This window comes from Semicossyphus pulcher, unplaced genomic scaffold, assembly GCF_022749685.1.
Source record: "Semicossyphus pulcher isolate SPU_LCO1_2020_fin unplaced genomic scaffold, fSemPul1.0.p SCAF_1, whole genome shotgun sequence".
In the NCBI taxonomy this organism is placed as follows: domain Eukaryota; kingdom Metazoa; phylum Chordata; class Actinopteri; order Labriformes; family Labridae; genus Semicossyphus; species Semicossyphus pulcher.
This window is the reverse complement of record NW_027211603.1, coordinates 10,943,537-10,961,180: the sequence shown is the minus strand read 5'-3', so window position 1 is coordinate 10,961,180 and position 17,644 is coordinate 10,943,537. Positions and strand designations below refer to the sequence as shown.

At 41.2% G+C, this 17,644-nt stretch overlaps 2 protein-coding genes across 3 annotated transcripts; both read right to left on the bottom strand.

Annotated features, from left to right (window-relative positions):
- Positions 1-5,577: 5,577 nt before the first annotated feature.
- pou4f1 (POU class 4 homeobox 1) lies at positions 5,578-7,316 on the bottom strand. 2 transcript variants are annotated; one of them, XM_069661439.1, is made up of 3 exons: positions 7,194-7,316; positions 6,530-6,800; positions 5,578-6,484 (listed from the first exon to the last, which is right to left on the bottom strand). In XM_069661439.1, exons 1-3 carry the CDS (start codon positions 7,314-7,316, stop codon positions 5,811-5,813), a joined length of 1,068 nt encoding a protein of 355 aa, XP_069517540.1. In that variant the 3' UTR covers positions 5,578-5,810. The 2 variants fall into 2 exon arrangements, with proteins under 2 accessions (XP_069517540.1, XP_069517532.1); XM_069661431.1 differs by having other exon boundaries at positions 5,578-6,800.
- A 1,828-nt stretch (positions 7,317-9,144) lies between these two features.
- On the bottom strand, positions 9,145-14,997 carry obi1 (ORC ubiquitin ligase 1). The gene is made up of 6 exons (XM_069664049.1): positions 14,926-14,997; positions 14,560-14,695; positions 13,229-13,320; positions 12,611-12,832; positions 12,006-12,094; positions 9,145-10,459 (listed from the first exon to the last, which is right to left on the bottom strand). Exons 1-6 carry the CDS (start codon positions 14,995-14,997, stop codon positions 9,145-9,147), a joined length of 1,926 nt encoding a protein of 641 aa, XP_069520150.1.
- Positions 14,998-17,644: the final 2,647 nt, after the last annotated feature.

Sequence of the window (17,644 nt, the reverse complement as noted above, 5' to 3'; positions counted from 1 at the left end):
GCCCCTCTGCTTAACGCGCGCCTTCTGTCTGCAGCGCGTGCGGGTAATAACGACAGCGAAATGGGTTCAATATAAGGGTTCAAAGAGCACTCCGCCCGGGGCCATGGCGGCTCTTAGGAGGCAGGACTTGTGAAATAAATGACATTTAGGCAGTGAGGCAGGTTTAGCATGAAGTGACATTTAGATGGCAATACGGTTTATTTTTTATTTTTTTAAATCAGGTGAAACATCTCGCGACGAAGCAGAGCAGACATTGACGAGTGTTTTGATGTTTTCGCGCTGCACTTTATGAATAGTGATGTAGGCTAAACGTTTGGGCCATGGAGTGCTCAAACGTCAGCTTAGTTTTGAGAATATCCTTGGGTTTCCAAATACACCAACTTTAAAAACATGGCATTAAAGTGAAGTAACCCACTCCTTAAGATAATTTTAAAACTGAGGAATCAAAACATTTCAAAGTTGTACACCTTTTATTCAATTCACAGTGCAGATGTTAAAGCCAAAAGAATGAGACATGAAACACAAAGAGCTTCCTCATCCTCTGAGTGATGTCATTCTCTTTAGTTTAAGCTGCCATTAATTGGTTAAATCAACCATTGCTCTGTTTGGTGGTGACTGATTTATAAAGATCAGCGAGAGTGAGAGGACTTCTTCAAGTCATGCATGGTGATCACACTCAGGCTGCAGGGTGGCAGTGTGATGGCTTTCAGGCTGTTTGAAAGCCTCAGATGCGTGTGAGTTAATTTGTGTTCATTGGTTTTCATCCAGGGTCATTTAGAGAGGACTCTTGAGGAAACATGGAACAGTAAAAGATAGCAGTAACCTGTAATATTTTAAAGTTCTGTGCCGCTGTCAGAGACATTTCAAAACTGCAACAGATGTCTACCTTGGATAGTTAAAGTGGAGTAATCAAACAGCTTTATGGGTTTTGATTCCACGACATTAAGTGGCACAGAGCAGTTACTACTTGACTGCAGTGCTGGACAACTTTAATGAAATGCTATAAAATACCAAAATGTCAATTTGGCATTCAACATACTTCAGCTGCTCAACTCATTTGGGTGTGAATGTGCTTTAATTAAAGCTGCTATCTCATTATTTGTTTCCAAATGAAAAGTATGAGGCCCTGTCCTACATCATGTGTGGGTTTGTTGTAATATTACAACAAAAGCATCACTTTTGTTGGGGATATAAGCTCGGTATTTTAACGATTTCTAGTAAAATAATGTCTTAATGATCTGAGTTATTGTGTTTTAAGGCTCAAAATAAAGGCTTCACCTTTGAGGACATTTGAATTGTTTCATCCTCCATTTGTCCTCTATAAAACTTTCTGGAGTCTTCTAGCTCCAGTTTTTGTGAACAAATGCCACAATAAGAAGCTGTGTGCTGGCAGACTTTGATCTGTTTGTGTCTGTCCTCCATACAAATATGAATCTAAATTGTCCTTTTGGATATGCAGCCTACCTGCATATCCCTGCATACCCATTTTTATCTGTCAGTGGCTACATGACAAGAGGTCAGCCCCTCAAGATCAAATATTTTTCTTACTAAATGACGGATTTATTAGACAAATAAGTTGTTCGTCTGACTCTGAACCCTCTGTGATTGAAATATACCCCTGTGTCAACAGCATCGCCTCTCAAACCGGGTCCCGGGCGATGGAGGGCTGCCACGGCGGATTACTGAGCAAATATGAGTGGGAAATGAGTGCAGATCTGGGGGATCTACCCATCCACATCCCCGGTTTGACATTTCCGTCCAAAGGCCAACCTCCCTGCGCATTGTTAGATCAACGGAGCCCTCGATGGGAGCGCTTATCTTTTGTTTTAAGAGACTCCAGAAGTAAAACAATATCTAAAACAAGGAGTGAAGCCAGGTCAAAAACGCGGAATGTGCACTTTCTATATTTTTCTTTTAACTTTAGCTTGTAGTGTTGTAATTATAATGATCTAATCCATCTTAACCTGGGCGCCTAACAGCTGCGATTAGAGTAGGCCCACTCCCTTCCGCTCACAGCTATAGTAAAAAGTCGCGCGCTCGTAAATCTAAAGCGCCTGCGTAACCATAACGTGTGCTGAAATCATTATTTGGCGACGTGGTGTCAGAGACTCTCCCATCTCGTCTGTCAGGAATCCAATTTCCTTTTATTTACATCCTCAGTGTAGATTAATTACTCCCCCGATTTAGTAGCCTGAAGGAATTAAGTTATGAGATCCTTTGGTAGGCTGCATGATTAATCCATCGCGGCCTATGCGAGGATGCGAGGAGGAAGGAGAGGAGGGGAGCAATGCTGCTCAAAAGATACGATCACAAGCATCGTTACATAATAACAATAACAGTGATAATATTGTTAAAAATTATTATCATAATTATGATTACGATCACGATTAAAACTAGTTATGTCGTGCGTAAATTGTTTATATGTGATCAAATTTTGGAACGTAAGGTCTTTTTCTGCGCAAACGGGACACCCAAAGTATTATGGGATGTGTGAGAAGAGATAGGGAGGAGGCTGTGTTGGGGGTGCTTCACCAAAATGAATATGACGGAAGGCCCTTTAAGGCCCAGGCACATAAAGAAAACGATACCTACACGATCAGGCCCAGTATTGAACGAGCTTTAAGGGTTATGATATCGGTGAAGCTGCTGATGAAATCTCCCCCTGATTAATAGAGGGCTCTGTCGTAACGGCCTGACATATGGTAGGCGAGGCAGCTGGGGACGGCACCTCAGGCATCCCCTACAGCCATTAACATATTAGAGGCTATTGTGCAGGCAGACAGTCCGACTTCATCCACAGCCCTTGTGCAGAGAGACAGCACCCCAGAGCTGTTTGATATAGGCTTTCAATAATGCATCACTCTTCAATCCGCCAGCGGAGCTGTTCGTGGTGCTGAAATTATTGCCATGTGGCGCGTGCGGTGCCGCGCGTGGAGTGTGCTCAGCGCCAGCGGTGTGGTGTTACTATAGGTTGTGTTAGGAAGGAAACTTTGAACTTATAGTTAAAATAGACAGACAGACATGCTGCATAAATACATGTTTACATGCCTGCTGCATTAACTTAAAAACAGGACGTATTTAATATTGTCGTTGTTAGCTTAAATTTAAATTTACAAAGCTGCAATTTTATCAATTAAAGGTAAAAGTTTTACTCCAATAAATATTCCTCCAGATCAGGCTTTGATGCGATAAAATACAATAGTTCATATTAGAATATGTGCTTACATCTTTTTTTATCGCAACGTGGGAGTTTTACTTTGAAGCTAGCTGTTAAAAAAAGAGTTTTCTTTACATTAAAAATGAGCATTTCCTCTGACTATTTTTAAAGAATCAAGGGGGAGCAGTTAAGTGTGGAACGACCACAACATTTGCAGCTTTATCTAAAATAAATACGTTTGACTGCCTGGGATCTATAGATGTCTATGTTGGTTTATTCTAAACGTTGAAAAAATACTGATAAATGATAATAAAAAAGTTAGCTGCATCAAACTGAAAAATGTTTTACTCACGTTCCGGACTCGCTGCTCTCTTCTGTCCATGTAGCCAACAGCTAAAGAAAAGCAATAAGGAGCAGCTTTCTGTGCTGTTTAACAGCTGCTTCCTCCAGCCGCCTGCTTCCCCTCAAACCCCCGAAAGCTGTCTGAAAATATTGCATTTTATATCAGCAAAACGCGATTAATATTGCATTACCTGGCTTTAAAAATTCGTTTTTATAAAAGCAGCGGGAAGTGAAGCACCAAAAAAAAATACATCTGGAAATATAAAGTGAAAAACGCAATTTGGGGGGAGGGTGGAGGTCACAGAGTGGTCATTTTGAGAAAATAAATTAACTTTTTCCTTTCTTCTTTTATTTAATCTCTCTCTCTCTCTCTCTCTCTCTCTCTCTCTCTCTCTCTCTCTCTCTGATGTGTCAGGAGGAGCCGCTTTAATGTTGCTGCTGAGTTATTCTGACTCTGCTGTGAAACTTCATTAAATGTTGATTGTTAGACCTGCTGCAACAAGGAAACGTATCTTAGTTAAGAATTCCAGACAAACAAATCAATGTTTCATTGGGCTGTAATTAAGCCCAGAATATGTAGAACAATTCAAATATATGGTCAACAAAAAACACCTACAAATCACCTTTAGGTTCATTATTAAACTGTTTCCTTTGTAGCGTTTAAAGTGTAACATTCCTTACAATTTCTATTGTTGTTGTTATTATTGGTTATTGGTATTATGGTGGTTGTTGTTTTAATAATAATAATAATAATTTGCCTGCATTTTTCTTGTTTTCTACTTTATTTTTTTTAAAGGGCACTGGTAAAAAAAAAAGTGTAAAAGTATTTCTATAAAAGAAAAACTTACACTTTGAAATTTTAGCATCTAGGCTTCATGCTCCAAAAATTAACATTCAGAACACATCCAGTTATTATTTCGATCGATTAACGTTTGAATTCGATGTTGAAAATTAAAGAGAAAATGGTCAAATTGAGGGTTTGTTAATCAAACCAATCTGAAATGAAACAACGTCTCAATTTATATCATAATAACGTTCAATCATTGCAGGAAATTTAGCATGAAAACATCGCTATAATGTTTAGTGTAGGGCCCAATCACGAGCGGAAATACAGCGTTTTCTTTCTTCAGTTTATTAGAAGATTGCTGGAACACACCTCCCTGTTGGATTTGGCTTACAGGATGAAGAGTACCAATGAAAGAAAGAGGACAACAGAGGAGAAGTTGTGACAGAGGGAAGGAGACAGTGGGACATTTTCCATGATGCACATGTCGCCGCAGTTTTTGTAAACATACTTGTGCACAAAGTAAAAATATTACTTACACAACGTTTCCGTAACAATTAACACGACAAACAACGTGGTGATCTCAATGTGAAAAACAGGCATTTAACAGTGACTTACACCATCCACAAAAGAAGGTCTGATCAGCAGACAGCTCTACTGTACGCAGTGATTCTTTTTCCAATGCATAGAGTGTTTGCACTGCAAACTGGAACACATTATTTTCACTGTGATCTCTCCTTTATGAAGCTGAAAAGGCTCTCGTGCTTTCTGGATCTGTTTGAAACTTTTCCTCGTGGAGCCAATGTTGTCGTTAGACTAAATTTTATTTCCCAAAAACACAGGAGCTTCACCTCTGATAAGTGACAAAGTGATGTTTGTATATACAAAACCATTTCGACTATTAACCTAAAGGGTCTTTTGTGCAAATTCAAAATAAATATATCTCTGGATGTGACAGCCTTTAGAGGCTGACTTACTGCCCGTGAATTAGAATTTCATGCAGGCCTACTTATTTTTCTCGTTAGCCATAAAAGTTTGCAACAAAATTTGAGTTCATAGCAGCCTCCCAATGAGAAGAAATAAACAGATGAATAAATGAACAGATTCATGGATTATTCTATACCAACAACGACAAAAACAAAACCAGAAACACAGTTCAACAATCAATGAGGTAATTCGTAAATGGCTATACTTCAAATAATAGGCCTATTCGGAGAAAATAACTCGCTATAGTATCAAGCAAATTACCTCTTTTTTTCCACGTGTGTTAAAAGGCAATGTCGACGTCGCTAAAACTTTTTCCCTCGAAACAACTGAGCGAAATTTGTGTAATCTGTTATTTGCATACTTCACATTCACCGATAACGTGAAAATAAACAAGATATATGAAGCCTCATAAAATGGGAATCTAACGCCCATTGTGCACCAACGTGTAAAATCGCTGGAGACAAAAGACTGAAAATGGTGTCTTAGTGTCCCTTGGTCCCCAAATTCAGTCCCACAACTTTTTTTTTTTCTGTTTTTCCATCAGTGAGCTGCGGAAAATTTCAACCTCTTCTGCTTCTGTCTTTGGTTACAAAACCACACTCGCACCACATTTTTTTTCAAATCCAACTTTTCCGCTATAGCTGCTATTTTCTCGGACGACGGTCGAGGCTGCACGGCGAAGTACGCCTCTAAAGACCTCTTTTCTGGAGCCGCTATCGAGGTCCTCTTGCGCTTCTTCTCCCCTCCGTTGAAAATGTCCGGTTTGCTCATTTTCTCCCTCTGTGCGCCCTCGGCCTCCTCTAGCCAGGCCTGGAGGATCGGTTTGAGCGCAATCATATTGTTGTGGGAGAGAGTTAACGACTCAAATCGACAAATTGTACTTTGGCTCAGTGATCCCACGCCGGGGATTTTGAGATTAGCCAGAGCGCCACCCACGTCCGCCTGGGTCACCCCCAGCTTGATCCTCCGCTGTTTGAAGCGCTCCGCGAAAGCCTCCAGCTCCCTTGGGTCCGTGTCCGAGTCATTGATGGAGGGCAGGCCGGCGTTAGTGAGCCCTGGGCCGCATTGACTCCCCCCGTGGTGGCCCGGTAAGAGCCCGTGGTGGGTAAGAGGCGAGTTCATGCTCATAGCCTGGTGGGAGAGGTGACCCAAGCCGTGCATGTGAGAGTGCGGGTGGGCAGAGGAGGTGGAGATGAGCCCTCCGCCGCCGCCACCTCCACCGCCCCCGCCGCCTCCTCCGCCGGTGCCGTCGTGTGCACTGGACATGAGGGCGAGGGAAGGCGAGCTGATGTGGTCCATTATGTCCTGGGCTTCCAGGTTCTGGTGGTGGTGGTGGTGATGGTGGTGATGATGGTGGGCCAGTGGGACGGTGGATGTGGACGAGCATGGCACCGTGCTCATCGTGTGGTAGGTGGCGTCGGGTTTGAACGGGTGCGTCTTGCCCTGGGACACGGCGATGTCCACGGCCGCCAAAGCCTCAGCCCGGGCCAGGAGTGTCTCATCCAAGCTCGCGAATATGTTGCTCTGCAGCTGCAAGGGTGGAAATTAAAAAAGAGAGAGGAGGGGAGAATGAAGGGGTGTGAAATGGATAAGAAGAGGGAAAAGACCGAGAAGAAAGGAAAAAGGAAAACGCATAAATAAATGTATCTGTCAGTCGGGACTTTTGGCGACGCATAACGCAGCCTGAGTATTCCTTCAGAAGCGGCAAGTCATAAAAATTAATACAAAAAGTGTAAAGTCGGGCTTTGCATGCTTTCAAAAGAAGTCTCTTCTTGTGATTGCCGCGGAATACATGAAAAAAACATTAAGCGCGCGTCTTGGCTGCATGTGCCTTGGAGCACCGCTTGTTATTACGCACAGTATCAGCCCGACATGCAGCCAAGGCACAATAAAGGACAAAGTTTTTTTGAGCGGATAATTTACCTGTGGAGTTTGTAGACAGGCTCTCCTTATAGCTTCCGAGCTGGAATGCAGGGTGGTGTACTTGTGCTCGGGTAAAGAGGGATGCATGGCGAAGTGCGGCTGTTTGCTGTTCATGGACATCATCTTGGCGAGCTTCTCCAATTAAAGTGCACGGGAAGAAAAGGGGGGGAAACGGCTACAGGAGCTGTAAAATAGTCATAGATACACAGTGATCCTTTATCCTATCCGGTAATGATGCAGTGGAGTTCGCTGTGTAGTGCGCCGAGTGCAGCCTTGAGCCCGGAGATCACAGAGATGCCTGCAGTCTCTCAGACGCACTTATCTGTCTACTGTTTCCCACTGCTGGGGATGAGAGAGGCTCTTACACCTGAGCGCCTCAGATCTCGTCAAGCCCGTGCTCGGCTGCTCTCGCGAGACATAAACTGCCAGAACAGTGAACGGGCTGACAGATAAAAACTGCTCACAGGGCAGGCAGTAACATCTGGAGACTAGACGCCTGCGTTTTTTAAGGGCTCACTTCACTCCATCCAGCCGCGGAACTGCGCCGGTCCAAATGCCTTCAGGCCTTATTCTTCACTTTTAGAGGCCGTTAACCATTGACTTTACGCTGTTTTATTTTAGCTGACATACACTTTAGACTTCTCTTTATCCATCTGATTCCAGGAAGTTGTTTTAAAACATGATTTTAGAGTCAATTTGACAAAACATCAGCAGCCATTCAGTACGAATATTTTTGCGTAATGCGTAAAAATTAACAGTTTGCAACAAAACATTGCAACATTATTAGAATACAATACATTTTTATGTTAATTAATCATTTGTTCACACCGATGGAAATAATCTAATTGTTAAGGTTACACGGTTCAGCCCATTCTGTCTCTCATCTTAACCCTTACAAATAATGAGCCCTCCTCCATATCATTAAAGCCCATCATCGCCAGATGAGCACTAAACAAATTGATTTAATACACCAGCGTAACCTTGTACACAGTCTTTACCTAAATTAATTAATCCCAATGAATTAACACTTCATTTATTCAAGCCACAACGGTTGCCCAATTAAAATTTCATGCAGCGATTAGAGGTATGTGAAATATACATGATATCGTTAAATTTGCATAATAAATAAGGCGCTTTCTGCTACAATGGAGTGACTGTGCGTGAGGTCTCTAATGTGTGTCGTTAAAGGCTACAACATGCTTTTATATAGGCACAATAGGAGGTGATTTTTTTACTTTAATATTATAAATACAAATTAATATTTGTAACTGTTTAAGGTGATGCTAATCAGCAGGAAAGATCGATCAAAACAGAGGAATAAGACAATGAAAATTAAATTTAAAATCACAATAAGTATAATTCACCACTAAATGCTAGTCTATTATAGTTCATGGTAGTCCATATAAATCCTCTGGATCCTGAATAATGTGATTAAGGCCCACAATATCAGAAAAACACACAAAAAACAAGTTTAATGCATTTTCTCATTGCATTTCTTTTTTATTCTCTAACACAGACTTACATTGCAATATTTCAGTCAAATGTCACTTTTTCATTACAGTAATATTCATCCGTTTTCAGTATTTCATGTTATCTTTAATAGACTATCATGAGGACCATGTTTACCGAACTGACAAACCCATACCAGTCGGCCGTTTGAAAAATGTCTCAGCACCAAAATTCATGCACGTCAGTGTAACAAAAAAACAGCACAGAAGATTTTCAGACTCTAAAGACTCGCCTTTAAAGCATTTTACTGCCACAGAGACCTACAAGTAGACTATACACAAACATTTTTTCTGACAAACTTGTCATATTAAGTCTTAAATCCGACGATATCATAACCAATGACAGACAATAAGTTACATCCGAACATCACATTTACAATTCTTTTCTAAAGCAACATGGAGTTAACCTTCAGAGAACGCACAGGTTCGGTTATTTAAAACCTTCACATGAGCTTTGAAAGTTTGGTGGGACTGTTTGTGTTGAAGGGGCTGTGAGACTTCCTCTTTGTTGGCTGGCTGATGCTCAGTGCGTGTCTCTCTCTTGTGTTCACAGGTTTACCGCTGCAGCTGGAGGAGGAAGAGGAGGATGAGGGGTTCGCATGCTCCTGGTCTTGGCTTGCTGGATCGAGCGAACCAGCCTTATTCTCATCCAGCGAATCAAACAGCAAATCAAAAGACAGTTCATCAGTCTGAGACAGCCCCGAACAGCTGCTTTCTGACTCCTCTGACGAGCCTTTTGGAGCCTCTTTGACGTTTAAGATGCTATCTTGAACCATGCTGTTTTGTGGTGGTGGCTGCTTCTTCTGGTCACACTGTACAGCAGGTTTCCCATCTTGGCAGGTTTGTGTTTCTGGGACGAGGGTTCTGTCCAGGTCCGCGGGAGGAGTCGAGGACAGGGAGAACTGAGACCCTCGACTGCTGGAGCTCTCTCCGTCCAGCATCATGGAGTCCAACTCTGAGATTTTGTCCAGGTAAGCAGCATCCATGGAGGCCTCGCTGGACATATGGAAACTATCAGACTTATCCTCTACAAGCTCAGAAGATGTGTCTCCTTTAACTGAGCTTTCTTTACTTGTACCTACACATGGCTGGTCATTAGCTGTAGAGCTCTGCCAGGCACCCCAGAAGACCGACTTTGAGGCTTCCATGTCAGTATTAGAAGGCATACCTTTGGGGAATTCTTTGTTGCTGCTGAATTGGTTCTCCATGTTGCAGCTACTCTTCCCCGGACTGGGAAAATCTTCAAAATCCAGCTTCCGAAGATGAGACGCAGGTTTAAATGCCACTTTCTTTTCCCGGATGCCAGGGCTTTTCAGAGTTAGGGACTGGAAGGCAGAGGACGGAGTGCTGGGCAAAAAGTCAGAGGAGGCACTCTCCAAGTCCTCCTTTTTCTGCTCGTCAGTCAGACTCTTACTGAACTCTTTGTGATCTGCAGACGGCATGAACACCATACTGGGATTTCTGGAAAATGTCCGACTTTCTGCCTCCGGATTGCTGCAGATTAGCTCCCTCTCGTTGTCGCTCAGGCTTCTCAGCATCATGTTGATTTTCTGTTGCTGTGTGAAGGCCTCGGACCCGGCCTTGGTACTCCCACATGCTTCCTGCGTATCAGGATGTCTCTTCTCAGACTTTCTGACCCGAGACTCCAGGTCCTCAATGTACTGGTCGCTGCGCTCCAGAGCCCTCTTCAAGTGGTCCACGTTGCGCTCATACTGCTGGATTTTAGCTTCCAGTGCTGCGACTGTGTAACGACCAAACCTGCGGACAGATCATTTTGTGTCTTAATGTTGTTCAAGGAATCTCATAAGAGAAAAGCCAAATTACATTAATTTGACTGATACAATTTCTGTTATTTGTCATGCACTTGACCAAGCAAATGTGTTTTAAACAGTAAAATGAAAAAAAACAAACTAATAAAAGTTGTTTTAACTTTATCTTTTTTTATATCAATTAAGAAAGTGGCCTCAAATTGTTTTTGACTTGACAAAGGGACGACTAAATCGTACAGGAAAAACTAACCACAGCAATAGTTCAGTGCCTCCAACTACACTGATTTTAATTTTAAGAAATGATTACTATTCCTTAAAGGAGCGATTCACCCCTGGAAAAAGCCACTGTCAGTCAAAGCTGGTGTTCTCTGTAATCGATAGAAGCAATAATATTTGAAATTAGCGCCATAGCTGTGGAGAAAGTTGTACAAACAGCTCGTCGTTTTGCCCATTCTATATTCCTACAATACCCAGCATGCATTGTGCCCCTCCTCCTCTCTCAGAGGGAAGGGCCCTCTGAAAGGAACGGCCCAACGAGAGACGCTGGAGTGAAATACTACAGTGTTAACTGCAGACTTTGGCTCAGAGCGGTACAGAATCCGAAATACGATGAGAATATAACGGTGGATCATCTAAAACAGTGGTTCTCAACTGGTGGGTCGGCACACAACAGTGGGTCGCGGAGCTGTTTTCAGTGGTTAGCAGGTGTGTGCTTGGAAAAAAAAAGAAAAAGTTGTGGCAAAAAGTCTATGATGCGCTTTTATTTTGAAGGACATGGATTTCCTATGCGTGCAGTAGTAGTGTAGTTCATTTATTATGAAAAAGAAAATGATATGAAAAACGGCTGCTAATTGAATGAATTGTAGAGGGAAAATTTTCTACCCACTGCTACCTGTTGGTCATTTTGGTTGACTATTATATTGTTGTGTTTTGTTATGTTGACATGTGGTGATGTTTCGTTCCATCTCAGGTCCAAACTGCACCAAAAATTTCAGTTGTTGAAAATTTTTAGATATTTGGGTCGTGGTTTGTCATGAAGGAGGTGGTGGTGGGTCCTGAGGCCAGACCAGTTGAGAACCACTGATCTAAAAAATCTTGGGGTCTGCAGGCTACATTTCAAACCTGACGACTTTGAACAAGACATGACATCGGAGGCAGCGTCCTAGATTGAGGAGGTGTAGTTTAGCAAGCTCCCTGGCGTCCACCAGATGATGTGTTTTTCGTAGTCTGGCGGACGTTTTCCAGGGCCCATTGGAGAGGCGGATAGCGTCCTCCAAGGGCACAAAGGGAAATTGAATGTTTTTCTACCATAATGGCATTATCTCTCCATAATAGCATGATAGGACTGAGGTTGAAAACCGGCAAACTGGCCCTTTAAATGTACAACAACTACCTCTATCATCTCATATGGTCTTAACAGTGACTTTGATGCATGTGCCAAGTACCTTCACATTTTTGTCACTTTGTAATTGACTGAGGGTCAAAGAAAGAATTGAAAGCATCGAGCCGCCATTAAAAAAAGGAAAGACACTTACTTCTGAGGAGATCTGTTCACCACCTCTGCTTTCAGTCTCATATTCTCCTGTACAAGGTCGACATTCTGAGATCGTAAGGCCTTATTTGCCTGAGGATGGTAAAGTCACACTTTGCAGTAAGGTTACACATTATTTTACAAATGTAGCAAATCAACACCATATTTATGCTGCACAGACAGAAGCATCAAGTGAGCGTCTCTTTGATTAGTGGTTCTACTTAGGGATGGTAATAACACAAGTGAATATACAGAACTGTGTCATTATGTAAACATTTATTCTTAATGATTCATTACGACTGTAAGTTATATTTATGTTGTCTTTTTTTACAGTGTTATGAATTTGAACAAAGCCAATATAAAACTAAATATTAATTATGCAAGTATTCAACATGAATATAATAACATGAAAAAGTTGATTGGTATTATTATAGAAGTCTTAATTTGCCTTTAATCTCTCTAATCTCTTAGTAGCTCCACATGCAGTGCATTGAACCGTTCTCTGTCAGCCAGATATAGGGTACAGCGTAAGTCCTCTATTACAGGACTGTATAAAAGGACACTCAAAAAGTCACATACGGCATGTCCTAAATATAATATGTTGTATACCTCCTTAAGCTTGTCCATGTCCTGCTTCACTTTATCGCAAACATCTGTGGCAGCGCGCAGCTTGTTGGTCCATTCCTCCAGGACATAGGGGTCCACTCTCTTGTCATCGGTTTGCACTGTATTAATGCTGCAGGGATCCAAAGCGGTCTTCAATTGTGACTCCAGACTTTGATTCTTTGTTTTCAGCTCCTCATTTTCTCTGATCAGCCCTTCAATTTCCTCCTGTTAGAGAGAAATAATGAGAAACTTAAAAACAGCTTGCAACAATACTGGCATTGTGATCCTTATACTCCTACTACAGTGCTGAAAAGTTAGAGTGGCTGTTATTAAAGCATTGTTTTTCTTTTCTTTTTTGGCAACTTTTAAAACGTGCACTGCGTTTTAATCTGAAATAATAATTACATTATTTTACAGATGCTGCAACATTCTTCTCAGGCATAAGTCAACAGTAGCAATAAACTACATAGTCCGATATTCTCAGACCATAAATCCATAAAATATGTGGATGTCCAATTGAAACTCCACTGATCTGCATTGACCTGAAACCCTTTACATATGTTTCTGTGCTTATTATTGCTGATAAATTATATTAAAATACTTGACAAAATGAATCCATACCTCATACTCCCTTAAGAGCAGTTCCCCTCTGGTTTTTCTGAGACATTTCCTCACGGAAGGGCTGTCACTGTGATCACTCTCATTTGTTCCTCCTATAACAGCAAAGACATTGGATCAGTAAGATGTAAACAGATTTGAGATCATAACACATTAAAGTATAAAAGTTTAAATACTGCAATGTTACAACAGAGCTTCATTACTATGAAAAGTTGAGGACCTTTTTGTGCTAGATTTTATGGTGAAAACAAATATTCAGGCCCTTTCCTTGAAGCTGTTGTCTAACATTTTGTAAAAGATGCTGGTTATCAGTCGAATCAAATGTTGGATAAAGGGATTAGTATCATCTCTATACAGGACATGTGAAGCCTACTTTAGTACAAATACTTGATGCAGATGAAAACTGCTAGCATGTGTTCAAAGTGAGAGGTTTGCCTCCCAGCAGCTCTAACAAGTACATGTACATGTTTGCAGATCAGTGTAGAATAGACTGTCTTATATACTTCTGCAAAGCGATTCAAAATGATGAGGCCCCCAAAAAGGAGCATGCTTGATGTTTATAAAACAAAACATGCATTCTTAAGAAGACGAAGAAGAAGATACACTTTAATAATCCCTGGGGGGACATTCAATCTTTTCACGCGGTTTTTACAAACATGCTACACACAAAGGCCCGAAATACACACATGCACAGGATACCATGGACCCCCAAACAGTGGGGGATTCGTTGCCTTGCTCATGGACACCTCGACGGAGCCCAGGAAATGAACTGGCACCTCTCCAGCTACCAGCCTCAATTCCATGCTTGGTCCATCTCGGGACTTGAAACGGCCACCCTCCAGTTCCCAAGGCAAGTCCCCACAGAATGATCTGCCATCTACCCAAATGCACTTCCTTAAAGGTCTTGCTTAACTCCTCCTTTCTCTGCCACTCTGAATTACATATTTCCAACAATGATGGGACATAAAGTTAAATATCACAAAAAATAACTTGCAAAAAGTGTCTCTTATGCATCCCCAAACATCAATTAACGCTGGTATCGCTCCACGCATGTGTTAATCCATAATTTAATTTGTATCATGTGGAAAACATAGTCCATGAGTGTGAGTCCATAGTGTTATGATATGAATAGCAAACGGTCCATTTCACTCGTAATACAAAAACTATCGGGCTGTTCAGCTGCTTAAACTTAACTGCAACTTTAACAACATGCTGTGTTTAATGTGATGTCATGATGACTCAACTGTGACACGCTGCAGGCAGAAGTAGCCTCACATTACCTCTTCTCTCTTGTTTGTGACTGTTTTCCCTTGTGTCTTAGTGGAGCTACTCACCGATGATTTCTCTGCAGGGGTTTTCTGCTGTGATGGGGACCCTGCAGCTGGGACATTGGCTGGCTTTCTTTAACCACATCTCCATGCAGGACGAACAGAACACGTGGTGGTTGGCACAAATAACCGGTTGCTTGACCTGCAAACGGAGAAACAGGAGCCGATTATTTGCTAACTTACTATGTTAACGTCAGGAAGCAGAAGTTAAGTTAGTAACGGTAGCTAACGTCAGCTGCACGGAATTCTTGTTGAGCTATTCTGGTAACATGACAACATTAAGGTTACTAGGCAGCAGTTTAACGTGTAAACACACCGGCTTTGTTTAACGGCTAACGGGCGGTTACGATTTAAAACCAGAACGGTGGTTACCTTTCCGAGACATATCTGACACGAAATCGGCAAAGTCAGAGAAAGAGTGGATGTCTGATAGTTGAGAGCCATGCTTTAAATCAATACACAGCGCGCACACACTCTCAAAACACACTTCCACTGTGGAGATACAAATTTCCCACCAGTGCTCGCGCGCCTAGTCTACGGAACTACGGAAGTCCAAAAAGGCCTAAAAGGCTGTACTTCGCAAACGTTTAAACGGTAGCAAGCTGCAGTTAAGAGCTTAGCCTTTACTGTCAACCGTTATTTATGGCAGTGTTGGAAAGTAGGTATGTGTTTTTCAGTCCTGTAGCCTCCTTATAGGTAATTTTTATTTAGGTATTTTTTATTTTACTTCAGAGTTCCATTTTAGTCTATTTTACAGTGTTACTTTACTGAAATTGGGGGCAAATTTTGTACATTTTCTGCGAATTTGCAGGTTAGGAGTTACCATTAGGCGACACCTTTCCTATGCAATTCTAATGCTTTAGCAAATAGCCTATTTAAATATGGGAATGACATTAGCATACACTTTGGACACTTGGAAAAATGTCATTTGTCAACCTCCTTCAGACTCTCCTCCTCTATTTCTCTCAAGCGACATATGAAACGATACGATTCATATGAAATAAGGCAACTTGATGTAACATGGACAAATCCAAAGCACATCAAAGATGGAGACTTTACATTAAAAGTTAAACATCATATTATATGCATTTTCTGACACAGATAACATTTTTCATAGCAAAAGTCAACTCGGGAGAGACAGCCTTGACTATTCCAAATAAGAATCTATAAAGTTACCAGCCTTTGAGAGGGATGCTAAGCCTAAATTTGAGGGTGATTTGCATGTCACGTATTTGACTGGAAAATAAATGTTAAAAATACAATTGGGAAGAGATATTCAAGAGTATTCAAATGAGTATTATGGTTAAAGTAGATAAATATATAAATAACTATGTATCGCAATCAAAGATATACAGTACGATACAGGTGATTCTGTTTGGGTAAAAATAATCTGGTAAACAAATATAGCTTTTCTTGGAGTTAACTCCTTTTCATTATTTATATTTTTTACACAGTGAAGTTCTAGCAAAACCTAAAACAGACAGGGACTTACTCTCACTTAGAAAACTGGGATATTATAGGTCAAAGTTCTCCAAATAAAGTGTACTTAACGTTGGTTTCTTATATCATTGTTTTCTTAAAATGAAAAACCGCAGCAGAACCTAAGAATCATATTGTTTATTGTAATATCAAATAGAAAAACTTCTGCATTGAAACAAAGAAATTATTGCAAAATGACAACTCCTTTTTTAAACGGCACCATCAGTACATTCATTCATTTTCAGCCTGTCAATAATTCAGATTGCAATGTAATATTTTGCGAGACTTCATGTCAGGTAAATAATCTAATCTATAACAATACTGAGGGATCTAATATTAGCATAATTTCCACTATAAATATTTCAGATTACATCCACCACAATTTAGGCTTCCAGAGCCATTACTCATATCTAAACCAACATGTCCTGTGCTTCATTGTATCTCGAAGCAGGACGTCTTCTCAGGATCTAATATGATTAGAATTGACTGACTATAAAAAGAGCTTGTACACTGATCCCAGTTTAAAACCATCCCCACTACTTGTTTGCTTGTTTTCAACAGAATATTAAATGGATCACTTGTTCTCACTCATTTTTCAAAGCACAAGTGGTTTCATGAAAACAAGTGAGTGAATGTACACGATTGTTAAATATGATGAGCTGCCGGTATGTAACCTTATTCAGTGTCACCCTTTATTATGACTGTATAATGAGATTTTTTTTTTAAATGTATGCAGCTTATTTACACAGTAGGTATGCAAACAAGGAAATATTCAAATATTTTTAGTATGCGTCTCTGATTGAACTAAAAAAAGCAGTGCATGTGTTTGCAGTACGAGCTTTTATTTAAACCCATATTCGTCTCAATATCGGTGACTTCAAAGAGCCCCTGATGTGGAAGATGCTGCCAGAGAGACTTTCTAGGGTGCAACAGTAAACCTGCAAATTGTAACTGAAGTGGCTCATGAATTCATTACCAGGAAACTCACTCTAGAATAACACATAACAGACCAAAACACAAAAAATCCCATTTTCCGACATGCCCCATTGTCCCTCAAACATCGCCTCGCTTTACAACAGGCCAGTCATTAATTGGTGACAGTCAATTAATCACAGCTGGTACAGACGGCTGCATCTATTGATCTTGTCCGAGCACTTATTTTTCATCCCTAAATGACACCGATCGCCAGATTTGACCAGCGTGTGTAATGGACAGTGAAGAACCAATGACCCGAGTGTCACTCATACCACTGGTGGGGATCCGTGTCCCCTCCCCCATCTCTGCCAAATAGCATCCTTACCATTTAGCTTGGAAAGGTTTAGACTGCCCTAAGAGCACAGCAGCGAAACAGTGCGCTCTGGTGCTCAGATGACCTTTTCTGTTTAAGGCTTAATCTCTGACAAATGCTTGCTTTAATTAGCCTGATACCCCCTGCCTGGACTGCCACCCCACCCGGCTCCCCTCTCTCTCTACCTCTCTCACTGTATCCATCTCTCTTTATCTCTACTTCTCTCTCTTCCCTAGTGTGCTTTTTGGAAATTCTCTCACATCAATTTGTAGTAGGTGGCCAGAGGTGAGACAAACTGTCGAAATATTCTCCAGGTGTTGCTTT